The sequence below is a fragment of the Vigna angularis genome, chromosome 6 (assembly GCF_016808095.1).
Source record: "Vigna angularis cultivar LongXiaoDou No.4 chromosome 6, ASM1680809v1, whole genome shotgun sequence".
Classification (NCBI taxonomy): domain Eukaryota; kingdom Viridiplantae; phylum Streptophyta; class Magnoliopsida; order Fabales; family Fabaceae; genus Vigna; species Vigna angularis.
Window position 1 is genome coordinate 28,570,068 of NC_068975.1, and position 12,997 is coordinate 28,583,064.

General features: G+C 28.1%; 2 protein-coding genes across 3 annotated transcripts; both read left to right on the top strand.

Annotated features, from left to right (window-relative positions):
* Positions 1-5,543: 5,543 nt before the first annotated feature.
* Positions 5,544-6,579, top strand: LOC108342651 (TPD1 protein homolog 1). 2 transcript variants are annotated; one of them, XM_017580445.2, is made up of 3 exons: positions 5,544-5,812; positions 5,894-6,001; positions 6,114-6,579. In XM_017580445.2, the coding sequence occupies exons 1-3, from the start codon at positions 5,725-5,727 to the stop codon at positions 6,413-6,415; spliced, it is 498 nt and encodes a 165-aa protein (XP_017435934.1). In that variant the 5' UTR covers positions 5,544-5,724; the 3' UTR covers positions 6,416-6,579. The 2 variants fall into 2 exon arrangements, with proteins under 2 accessions (XP_017435934.1, XP_017435935.1); XM_017580446.2 differs by having other exon boundaries at positions 5,897-6,001.
* On the top strand, positions 6,477-11,333 carry LOC108341572 (TPD1 protein homolog 1). The gene is made up of 4 exons (XM_017579241.1): positions 6,477-6,545; positions 10,617-10,725; positions 10,808-10,912; positions 11,017-11,333. The coding sequence occupies exons 1-4, from the start codon at positions 6,477-6,479 to the stop codon at positions 11,331-11,333; spliced, it is 600 nt and encodes a 199-aa protein (XP_017434730.1).
* Positions 11,334-12,997: the final 1,664 nt, after the last annotated feature.

A 12,997-nucleotide genomic window follows, 5' to 3' on the forward strand; every position in this document is an offset into this window, starting at 1 on the left:
GTGTAGTTTGTAATTCTTTAGGATTTTTTTCGTGTAACTTAGGGGTTTTTTTAGAGGAGTTGTTAGAGTTATATGTTATTTGATGAGCATTTGATATTATACATCACAAAAGGAACAATTTATCGGTTTATAATCTTGTAAATAATGTTGAGGTCGTCTTTAATGTTTCTTTCCGCATCCTCACATAAAGAAATTTTCATTTTGATTTTTTTATTGTGTAATATGAAAGTTGAAAATAGTTTTTAAATTATGTAATTCGAAAAAATAATTAAATTTTACAATTTTAAATTAAAATTGGATTTTAGATTGTAAGTCAAAAGTAACTTTTATAATCTAAAAGTCAATAATGGTTAAAAAATAGTTATATATTATACGATCAATAAATTAGTTGACTTTCAAATTAAATTATTCCGAACATATTTTTAGGTTCTAAGTTACAAAATCCGAAAAATTTTATTAAAAATATAATTTTCAGGTTTTCACTTTTGCTTTCGGATTGTGCCACAAGTTTTTTTTTTTAAGAAAAAAAATACTTTCAAATTACAGAAGTGGGGATTTTATATATATGGGCGGTAGGAAAAAAATAGGTGGAGGTGCAGAAAGAAATACCATGTTTTGAGCCTGTTGTACTGGAGGCTTTCAGCATAGGTCCAGTTATATTACTTGAATCCCTTCATAGTTTTAGGCCGAAATTAAAGAAATGGGGTTGGTGAATAAACAAAGGGTGTTGCTCCCTCCACCACCACCTTATACTTCCTCCACCTCCTCACATTATTTTAAATACAATTATATCCTTAAGTTAAAAAGATTTTTACTTTTATCCTATTTTAAATAATTTGAAACCCTAATTTTACTTTCCCAGCACCCACCCACGGAACTCTCTTTCCCTTTTCCCATTTTCGTTTCACCTCCCGTACTTCCATTCTTTTTTCTTTCCAGTTTTTTTTTTGGTTTGAAAGCTTCCATTGTCGTGGTGTGAAGGAGCGTCGCCGCCGTGGTGTGGAGGAACATCGAGGAACGTCCAGAGCATCAACCAGCATGAGGAAGTATACATCAACGGAGGTCCTTCAACGGATGTCCCCTAATAAAACAAACTCTAAAATAAAAAACGTAACCTTTAAACACGGGAGGTGACATCTTCAATAGATGTCAACATCCGTTTAAGCTAAAACGGATGTCGACATCCGTTTTTCCTTAAACGGATGTCGACATTCGTTTTTCCTTAAATGGATGTTGACATCCGTTGAAGGATGTTGACGTCCGTTGAAGGATGTTGACGTCCGTTGAAGGATGTCACCTCCGTTTAAAGGTTACGTTTTTTATTTTAGGGTTTTATTTCAAGGTTTATTCGACGCACTGCACCATTCCACGCACTGCACCATTCCACGCACTGCACCACGAGAGGGAGACTGCTTGATAATTCTTTCCACCACCACCAATCTTTGCAACTTGTAGTATCTCACAACAACGAAAGAAAGAGAGGAAGAAATATAATGTTAAAATGAAAGAAAAATATTTTACTCATGTACGAGACTAGAATAGGTTATTAATGAAATAGGTTGTGAATGGGTAAAATTAAAAAATAATAAGCCTAAAAATAAAATTTTACTCCATTGTTGCTTCCTTTATTCCATTAAATTTCTTCCTGTATCCCATCATTCCGGATTTTAGTTTCCACAATACATTAAATCAATTCCAGAATTTTTTTTCAGAAGACAATCATCCCATTCCTATTGGAAAACTTTTCCAGGAAACTTTCGATGGGATGCAGAGAGAAAATTGATCCATGTTGGTTCTTTAGTTGGTCAAGGATATTCTTGCTTCTTCTTGGCCCTTTACCCATACTTGGAGAGCAACACTCAGACATTCATGAAATTTGCATAGTTGGTGTCACATTGTATGACAAATGTACTGGTGTTTTTTTTTGTGCTAGTTGAGACTCCTCAAGCCTTCTTTTTTTCTATCAACGGGGAAACATTTTTGGTAGAGAAAAACTAGATCACATCATTTTTCAAATTTTTTTATGCTTTTGTTATATAAAATAGTAATATATGTTAGTAAATACTGTGGAAATTTCACTTAAATTAAAAATAAAAATTAATTTACAATATATAAATGAAATAATTTTTATTTTATTAGATGATTTTGAGAGAGTAAATTAAATTTAAATTTACTTTTTATTACTATTATACTTAATTTTTTAAAATTTGTTACGTCAAATATAACACTTGTCATTAGATTGTTTTACTAATTAAATATCATGATTCATAAGTTAGTTTTTTATTTTCATATTTAATACATTGTTTTTATGTTTGATTTGTGATTCTTAAGGTGTTGGAAAATATCTTTAGAATCTAGACTTGAAACTAAACATCTAATGAATGCTTGTATCTATGAATAGAACTTAATTCATTAATAATCTTAGACTCTTGAAATTAATGCATGATTTCACTTGTTGAAGATTTAAGAGATTGAAACCTAATGTGTGACCATAGGCTAAAAGACTTTAAGAATAGAATTTGAATATGTTAGTGAGTTGATTTTGACTTGAATATGGAATTAAGATATTTGTGAATGCATGAGAATAAAATATAACAAATCTAATTTTGACAATTATAAATAATCTATGTTAAAATTCTTGTTGCATACAAATTGTTTGATGAAAAGAGTTTCCGTTGTGTTTTTGTGAACTTTGTGGTCAATTGAGTTATTTGGTGCAAGAATTATTGAGTGTTACACAAATTTATTGGAAGAAAACAATGTTTATCACTTGTTATGTGTGATCGATGCACTTGTCATTTAGTTGGTTTTGTACTAACACAAAGTCACTACAAATAGGATTTGAGTAATCATATGAGTTGATTTTGACTTGAAATTGGAATTGAGATATTTGTGAATACATGAGAATGAAGTAGATGAAATCTAATTTTGACAATTGTAAATACTTTAAATTAAAATTTTTGTTTCACATTAACTATTTAATAAAAACTCAGAGTTTTCGTGCTTTGTTATCTTTGTGTCTAATTAAGTTGTGAATTGCAAGAGTTGCCGAGTGTTGCACAAATTCTTTGAGAGAGAATGATGTTTATCACATCTTACATTTAACAAGTACACTTATCGTATTGTTGGTTTTACGTTAATAGTAAGAAGTAAGAGGAAGAGGAAGAGACAGAGATAAAGGTAATCATGCACTCACGAAAGTGGCACAATATAGCAGCGGGGAATAATGATAGTGGAGGCCACAGTGGTAGTGATATAGGATGTAAAGAATGAGGAAGAAAAAAATGATAGGAAAAAAAAGGAAGAAGAGAAGGAGATGATGAAAAAGAAAGAAAAGAAGGAATAAGTAGTAATAAGTAGTGACAAGATGGAATCAAACCAAAGGAGAAGAGGAGAATTAGATCACAATATTTAATAATAGATTTTACCTAAAACCAAAATTTGCATTTGACTATTAATAGATGTTTATAGACAAATAATTACTTATAGATTATGATCCTTGATAAGTTATCAACAAATATTTCTCCATAATTCAAACTTATTTGTAAAGTTTATCTAAAATATTTTACACACAAATATGAAACAACTTTTGTACCAAAAAGAACTCGCTTTTTAAAGGAGAAAGTTTTTAAAGCTCTCCTACATTCTATCAAAATTGACCCACGTAAATGACCATAGGGAAATTGGGATTTGTTTAGTTGGATTTCAGTTTTTTTATTTCATTTTTAGAATATATTTCTTAAATCAATTTTAGAAAGAATAGAGAGAAAATGCGTTTGGTTAAAAAATCTGGCAAGTATCCGTTTCAACTTGTTGACACCATAATCCATCATAAATGAAACTTCCTTTTTCGTTCTTGAATCTTGTTTTTATTTTTATGATTTAAAATCTAATCGGAAACTATTGCTTTTAAAACACCAAACATTATAAATCAATTTGTTAATTCTAAAAAGAAAAAAACTGTTTTTGAAAACAAATGTCAAATAGATTTTTATTTTTTTCCTTTGAATAGCGTTACCCAACTTGACTTATTAGACCCCACCACACTAATTAAAATGGGATCAGATACAAAGTAGGAAAGTGACCTTCCATTCACCCAATAATGTATGTTTGGCATTGGAGCTAGTTAGCTACGAACTTGGTCGATTTTTATGATGAAAAAAGATGACCAGGGAGAGCAATTTCCCATTTGATTTCTGTGTTAATAATTTAGTTTATTCAATATAGTACTAGCTAGTATGTCAATTATGTTTCTAATTATGATTAGATTGTGGCAACCTAATAATGTGTGAAATTTAAAGTGGCTGCAGCTATTAAATTCAATCACATGGTTGGTCACAGATGCACGAACAGGGTGACCAGGCTCTCCTCGATCCAAACCTTAGGTTACTATAAGTTGCACACTAATAAATTCATCTTCATGGTGATTCTTTTACCTATCTGAACAAGAAAGTAGTACGTAGCTGAATCCAAAGGGTTTTTGAACCAAAAACATGTGCCTCTCAGAAGCATAGAAAGAAAGATGCAAGTTCATCCATCATTTCACAACTATCGGTAAAACGCTGCTTTGTCTTTTGGCAACCTAACAGTGACTTACAACTGTTGCATGAATGTTGAATTCAGAGGTATCTTTCAGTCACATTTTGTAACCAGTTGCTAGGTTATAGACCCTCTTTCTTCCACTGTCAAATACACATATCTTCTTTTCACGTGTGTGCCTTCTAAGTGGTAAGCATTATTTATGGCATAACTTTGCTGGGGATTCATACACATGCATACATAAAAAAGTGTTTCATAACATAAGTTTTTGATGAATGAGACATGCATGAGATGCATGCAATGCAACCGTGTCTACACATGCATGGATATCATTCATGGAGGGTCAAATTCTCTTTTTGTCAAAGTTGGTATAGGTCTATAATATTATGCAGGTGAAACAAAAAATAGAAATTTATGATTAGAAGAATAGGAAGCGGTTTTACAAGTTCACGCTTTCTTCTGACAGAGTGGACTGCCATTGCTTCCCTGTAAATTTCTTCTTACAGCTTACAAGTCATGGTGCATTGTCCCCATCTCTAGATGCTATATCCATGTCAATGTAAAAAGAGAAGGGTAAGAAAAGGTAAAATGGAATATTGGAATTTGTTATACATGAACTCAGGCTGTGTATGAGGAAACAGAGAAAGAGAATTATTTTTTGACCAACAAAATTTGTTCTTTCCTTTCAACCTTATGTTGCCTCATAAATAACACATGAGAAGGATCCTTCATTTTTTAGCTTATTTTTTGTATTCATTTTCTGCATGTAGAAATATAAACCTTGATTATATAAATTCTATTAAATTATTAATTTTTGTACAGCAATAACAAATGAAATTCATAACATAAATGACTTCGAAATCAGTTATTATAGAAGGAAATAAACTTGACTTTCATAATGAGTTTATAGATTATTAATTATCATTAAAAAATCACCGTAACAGTCAAATTTTATGCATAAAATAACCGTTTGTCCATTATTATAACCCATGAATAAAGCGGGGGACCTGAACCTAGAGAGGACTTAAAATCTGCAAACCAATCATAGCATTGTTGTACACTAGGGTCACCACATATCAACCCTCCAGATAGCACCCCCTTCTCTAGCACCTTCAAAATTCTTTCCAAAAACTTGTTTGTGAAGAAAAAGCCAAAGAAAGATAGCCATAGCACTCTGCAATTAACATGACCATCACAAACTCTTGTCCTCTGATAATCTTTCTGTGCTTCACAATGCCCCATTTTCTATTTTGTGATGAGGAAGTGCATTCAGGTACTGAAGCAAATCCCTTACCTTTTTTCTTTTCTCTAATGATTATGCTTCTGTGACCCTGAAGCTTACATAATATGTTAGCAGGTCAATCGACCCAGATTTTGCATTCTTTCCATGAAGACAGAAACGGGTCCAGAACAGTGTCAGTGAAAGCAGAACATGCTGCCTCTACAAAAAATTTGTTGCATGGTATATATATCTTACTTTTCCAGCTATGATGAAAAAATAAAAAATTATTTTTCATTTTTCTATTCATTTTTGGAGTCCCTTTTGACCGGGCCTTTGATCATTATGACTTTAGGTTCTTGCACAAGCAAAGACATAAGCATCTCACAAAGCACAAGTTCTACATCAGGAATACCACAGTTCATTGTGCAGATTGTTAACACGTGTGTTTCTGGATGTCCTCCCCGTGACATTCACCTCCACTGTGGTTGGTTTGCTTCTGCTAGACTAGTGAACCCCAGATTGTTTAAAAGGATCTCCTACGATGATTGCTTGGTCAATGGAGGGAACCCTTTAATCCCTAGCCAGATAATCAGAATTGCATATTCCAATTCTTTCATGTACCCTCTTGCTTTCAAGTCTGCAAAATTTTGCTGATGAATCCAAATATAAGGTAGAATAAGTAGAAGACTTCTTTGAAATGATAACCAACCAACCCATGAGTTCACCACCTTCTATTTCTGTGGCTGTAGCTGCATGTTGCATGGAATACTGTAAAATAATTGTGGTATTATTATTAGTGTGTCTCTCATTGAAGATAATCTTTCTTCTTGATAAATTCTTTTTCGGGTAATTTCTTCTTTATACTTTATGAACACTTCCCAAATCAATTAACAAAACATTATAGTTTACTTCTCTTCAAGTTATATAAAAAAAATTATACTTAATTTTAAAGTTACTAAATATCTAGTCAGTTTATTTTTTATTTTATTTATAATTCTAGGAATAAATAATTACCATTCTATAATTTTAAGAATTAAAAAATTAATTTACATTCAAAAAGCTATTAATTAATTTATGATTTTGTGTATTGTGTTATTATATTTCACACTTTTTTTTTATGTATATCCTTTATGATAGTTCAATCATTCAGATGGTGAACTTAACTTAGATATGAGTCACTAACAATTGTTTGAAAAGTAAATTGGTCGATCATAAATGTCGGTCATTTACTTTTTTATCTCAAACATTTATTTATACATTTTGGATGAATTTTTAGTTAATATTGACTTAATCATAATCCAATTGTGGTTAATCATATTTTATTTTCAAATTAATCAACGTTAAGGTTAATGTGTCCTAATTCATAACCGACCTATTTGTTTTCTGACATACCAATTTTATTAGTAATTTGTTAGATAATTCAAATTAAAGTTAATTCTTTGATTTATGGTTAATCGAACACTCGGATAAAATATAATAATTTGAAGAAAAAATAATATTTATTTCAATGTTTTAAAACATGTTAAAAACTTTTATAATGTATAAACATCACTTTATTTTAAAATATAATTTTATTTTTCAATATATAATTCAATAATAAATAATTTATTGATAATAAAAATCTTATATCATTAAAGAAATAAAATTTGAAATAATTTTTTTTCTATAATTAAAATTATTTTTATCAATAAAATGTAATGAATTAATTAATTAACACAATAATTAAAAGAATAATAAAATATCAATAATTAATGGTAAAATAATCTTATATTATAATAGAAAAAAAATTGAGATAAATATTTTCCTATAATTAAAATTATTTTTAACAATAAAATCTAAATGAATGAATTAATAAATTAGCACAAAAATTAAGCGTAAAAAATTATCAATAATTAATGAGAAAAAAAATTACACTATAATAGAAATATAATTTGAAATACTCTAAAATAATTGTGGAATTATTATTAGTGTGTCTCTGATTGAAGATAATCATTCTTCTTGATAAATACTTTTTCGAGTAATTTCTTCTTTATACTTAACACTTCCCAGTTCAATTAACAAACATTATGATTTACTTCTCTTCCCAAATCAATTTCTTCTTTATATTTTATTGGAACTTTTTTATGTTTATAGACAAAAAATACTCTGATATTATAATTCTAAGTAATTTTTTAATTAGGTATATGGACAAGTCGTGCGATACCCACACGACTTTAAACGTAAGAGTTGAGTAGAAGATACACGACTTCGATATATTCATAATAAAAAAGATAAATTTGTACATTTTTACATTTTTTCTATCCCTGATAATCGATTACACAGTATTAAAATTGTGCAGGGCACACAACTTCTATACAGCGGATGGAATTCGAATCACAAGTCTAACAGAGGAAAACTGGAAAACTAAAATATAATTAAGATATAATTGATTAAGATTTAAGTTTTAATTAAATTAATTTTAAATAAGATATAATTGTGATTACAAAGTATCTACCTATTTTTTCTTATTATGATTAAGATATAAATAATTATGAATGATTATAATTTAAGTTTTAATTTAAATTGATTATAATTAATATATAATTAATTATGTTGATTATATCTTAATTTATTATATTATAATTTTTAATACGATGAGCAAGTAAAATTGTTTCTATGACGTTTTTTAATAATGAGAATATAATAAAGAAACATTTATGATATATTATTTAAACCGGATATATATATATATATATATATATATATATATATATATATATTAATCATAACCTATTAAAATCATAATTAATTATATTTTAATTTTTCTATTTTTTTCCCCTCTGTTAATCAATAACAACAATGTTATAATCCATTACAGAGACCTGTTATTCGAATTTCATCAGTTGTATATAAGTTGTGCAATTCTTGCATGATTCTAACACTATGTAATGGATTACATATATTTATAATCGATTACTCAAGATAAAAAAAACGTGTAGAGTGTCCAACTTCACTTTTTTTTACTGTGGCAGTAACTCTTGTACGACTTCTTCATCGTTGGAGTCTGCACGACTTGTAAATAAAAATTATTACCTATGATAATATCGAAGTATTTTGGCCCAAAAATCTAAAAAAACCTGAAATATTAGAATTTGTTATACATGAACTAAGGCTGTGTATGAGGAAACACAAAGAGAATTATTTTTTAACCAACAAAATTTGTTCTTCCCTTTCAACCACGTTGCCTCGTAAATACCACATAGGAATGATCCTTCTTTTTTTATATTACTTTTTGTATTCATTTTCTGCATCTAGAAATATAAACCTTGATTATATAAAATCTATTAAATTATTCCTGATAATTGATTACAAAGTGTTAAATTCATGTAAGGGATACACGACTTTTATGCAGCGGATGAAACCGAATCATAAGCCTTTGTAATGGATTATAACATTGTTGTAATCTATTAACAGAAAAAAATTTTTGAAAAGTTAAAATATGATTAAGATATAATTGATTGTGATTTATGTTTTAATTAAAATAATTTTAATTAAGATATAATTATTTATGATTTACAAAATATCTACCTATTTTCCGTGATTATATATAAATAATTATAATTTAAGTTTTAATTATAATTGATTATAATTAAGATAAACTAATCATTGATTGATTATATATTAATTTATTAGGTAAATAATTATAACAAATAAATAATGCAAATACGTATCCAACAATTTAAGGAAGATAATTTTTTTTTTGTTTTGAAATAGTATTTCAATCATTACCAAATATAGAAATATTAAATGCAAAAATTGTCACAAAAAACATTGATAAAAATTATTCTGTAGACATTAATGGAAAATAATTATTACAAAAAATAATTCCATTATCACAAAAAAAATCTGAAAAAAGTTAGAAAAAATAGTTCAAATCTATATGGATCAATCAATGACTTTAATAACGTTGATAAAAAACCATTTACAAAAAATCTGAAAAATGTTAGAAAAAATAATTAAAAATTATATGAATCTAATGTCAATAAAAAAATCAATCTCTACTCTGAATAAGAAAATATTTGAAAAATAAATTCACAAATAAAAAAAATACTCTAACTAACATATGTGAGAAAAGTTCGTCCAGTAGAAAAAATTCTTGACATTTTGTCATACTTGAAAGAATGTTTTTTTGTAAATTAGTGAAATGAGATGAAAGTTGGTAAAAAAGGGTTTAAATTTTCCAGAAATATTTTAAGATTTATCAATTTCTAAAATTATGGATATAAACAAAGCATAAAAAAGAAAACAAATTTTGATAAAAATGTAATTTAATAGGTTAGAATTCGGTTTAAATATTATATCATAAATATTTTTTATTATATTCTCATCATAAAAAAAAGTAATATAGAAATAATTTTACTTTTTTATGGAATTATAAATATAATAAATTAAGATATCATCAATCATAATTAATTATATTTTAATTATGATTAATTGTAATTAAAACTTAAATCATAATAATTAATATTTTATTTATAATAATGGAAAATATATATATATATATATATATCTTGTAATCATAAATAATTATATCTTAAATATAATTAAAATTTAAATCATAATTAATTATATTTTGCCCATAATTAAAAATAAAATTGCCTAAAAGTAGTAACATTGGAAATATTTCTGCATAGAAAATTATAAAAACTGCGGGGGACCTGAACCTCCTGAGGACTTAAAATCTGCAAACCAATCATAGCATTGTTGTACACTAGGGGTCACCACATACCAACCCTCCAGAGAGCACCCCCTCCTCTACCACCTTCAAAATTCTTTCCAAAAACTTGTTTGTGAAGAAAAAGCCAAAGAAAGATAGCCATATCACTCTGCAATTAACATGATTATCACAAACTCAATTCCTCTGATAATCTTCCTGTGCTTCACAATGCCACATTTTCTATTTTGTGATGAGGAAGTGCATTCAGGTACTGAAGCAAATCCCTTACCTTTTTTTTTCTCTAATGATTATGCTTCTGTGAACCTGAAGCTTACATAATATGTTAGCAGGTCAATCGACCCAGATTTTGCATTCTTTCTACGAAGACAGAAACGGGTCCATAACAGTGTCAGTGAAAGCAGAAGATGCTGCCTCTAAAAAAAAATCGTTGCATGGTATATACTTTTTCAGCTATGATGAAAAACTAAAAAATATATTTCATTTTTCTATTCATTTTTGGAGTCCCTTTTGACCGTGCCTTTGATCATGATGATTTTAGGTTCTTGCACAAAGAAAGACATAAGCATCTCACAAAGCACAATTTCTACAACAGGAATACCACAGTTCGTTGTGCAGATTGAGAACACGTGTGTTTCTGGATGTCCTCCCCATGACATTCACCTCCACTGTGGTTGGTTTGCTTCTGCTAGACTAGTGAACCCCAAATTGTTTAAAAGGATCTCCTACGATGATTGCTTGGTCAATGGAGGGAACCCTTTAGCCCCTAGCCAGATAATCAAATTCGCATATTCCAATTCTTTCATTTATCCTCTTGCTCTCAAGTCTGCAAAATTTTGCGGACGAATGCAAATATAAAGTAGAAGACTTCTAGAAATAGTAACCAACCAACCCATGAGTTCACCGCCTTCTATTTCTGTCGTTGGAGTTGCATGTTGAAGATAATCAACCTTCTTGATAAATACTTTTTTGGCTAATATTTATTTTATCTTTTGTTTTAAACGCTGGTATAATTTACGTTTATATTCTACATGCTCTTTGAAATAAATTTTAAGACCTAGAAAGTTGTAAATCATAATACCATGTTTTTCACCTTCTTTGCTGTCTTATATTCAGCATATACACATTAAAAATTTCTGGAAAAGACGCTAACATGTAAATAATCGTTTTACGTGTACCGAAGATTTACATTGAAGAATTATATTTAAGGAAACATGAGTATTAATATGTTCTATTGTTATGGCATGGAATTAGAAATTAGTTAATGTATAAGTATTCTGAAGTTTCAATACTTTATTATTAAAATAAAAAAAAGTAGAAATATTCCTTATTCAAGAGCTTATTTTAAGATGATATAGTTTTATTTTGAATATCATATTTTATTATAAGAATTTTAGAGTAGAAAAGAGTAATAATACGCAATTAAAATTTCCATCAAAGTAAATTTATTTTTAACTTTTTTGTAATCAATTTTTGAAAGTTTAGAATTGTTATATCATCAATATGAATTTTTTTATACAATTATTGTATTCTATGACAGAAGGAGCTCTTATAGAGGCAAGATACTTGATCTAATTTGTTTTCTGATATCATTCTAATTTAAAAGATATGGTTATAAAAGTGACATAATATATCTTATATAAGAAAATTTGTTTGTGTGGAAGAATGATAAATGAGTCAGTTTTGAGTTAGAGATTTTTGTGTGATCTGGTAGTGAATTTAGTTTAACTTACGAATAGGCTATTCATATTGTGTTAGAGATTTTGTGTGATGTGACAGTGAATTTAGTTTGATTTATGAATCGGTTATTCATATTGTTTGGACCGGTGTATTTGATGACTTTTGAATATTGGATGAGAAAAATATATAAGTTGAATGTTATGAGTAATTTATAGTTGTATAAATAACCAAAATATATCAATTTGATCAAATTGGTTTAGTGGAATACTATGTTAAAGTTAAAAATGAGATGTTAGGTATAATAATTAAATTGAAAATCTCATTTTTGAACCAAATTAATGAGTTGGTAAACTATTTTTAGGTTTAGATTGGATGCATCATCCTTTCACTAATCAAAATTTAAATTTTTATGATATAAACACCTCATATTTTTTTAAAATAGTAGTACTTTTAATATTTGATTCATTAAGTGAACCTATATCTCGTTTGGTGAAATTAATGCAAGAGCATAAAGGATTAGTCACTAGATAAAGTATAGTAGAATCTTGCTTAATGGTGAGATAGTTGGGTGAACCATTTTTCTCCTTAACTAGTTGTTCTAGTAAGAACTTTTGCAGGTTGCTCGTTGGACTAGCAAATGATCTTGTTGGGTGAGCTTATGCGAGTGAGAGGACCTCTCGCTTAATTAAATTATATTTCAAAAACATTTTGAAAAATATTTTTTAGATGTTTCTAAAATGTTAAAAATTGTTAGTTTTTATAATATTATTATTTTTCGACAAATGATTATGCTTGATGATCTTGTTTGGAAGTGATGAGTTGAATTAATTTTTTGAGATAGA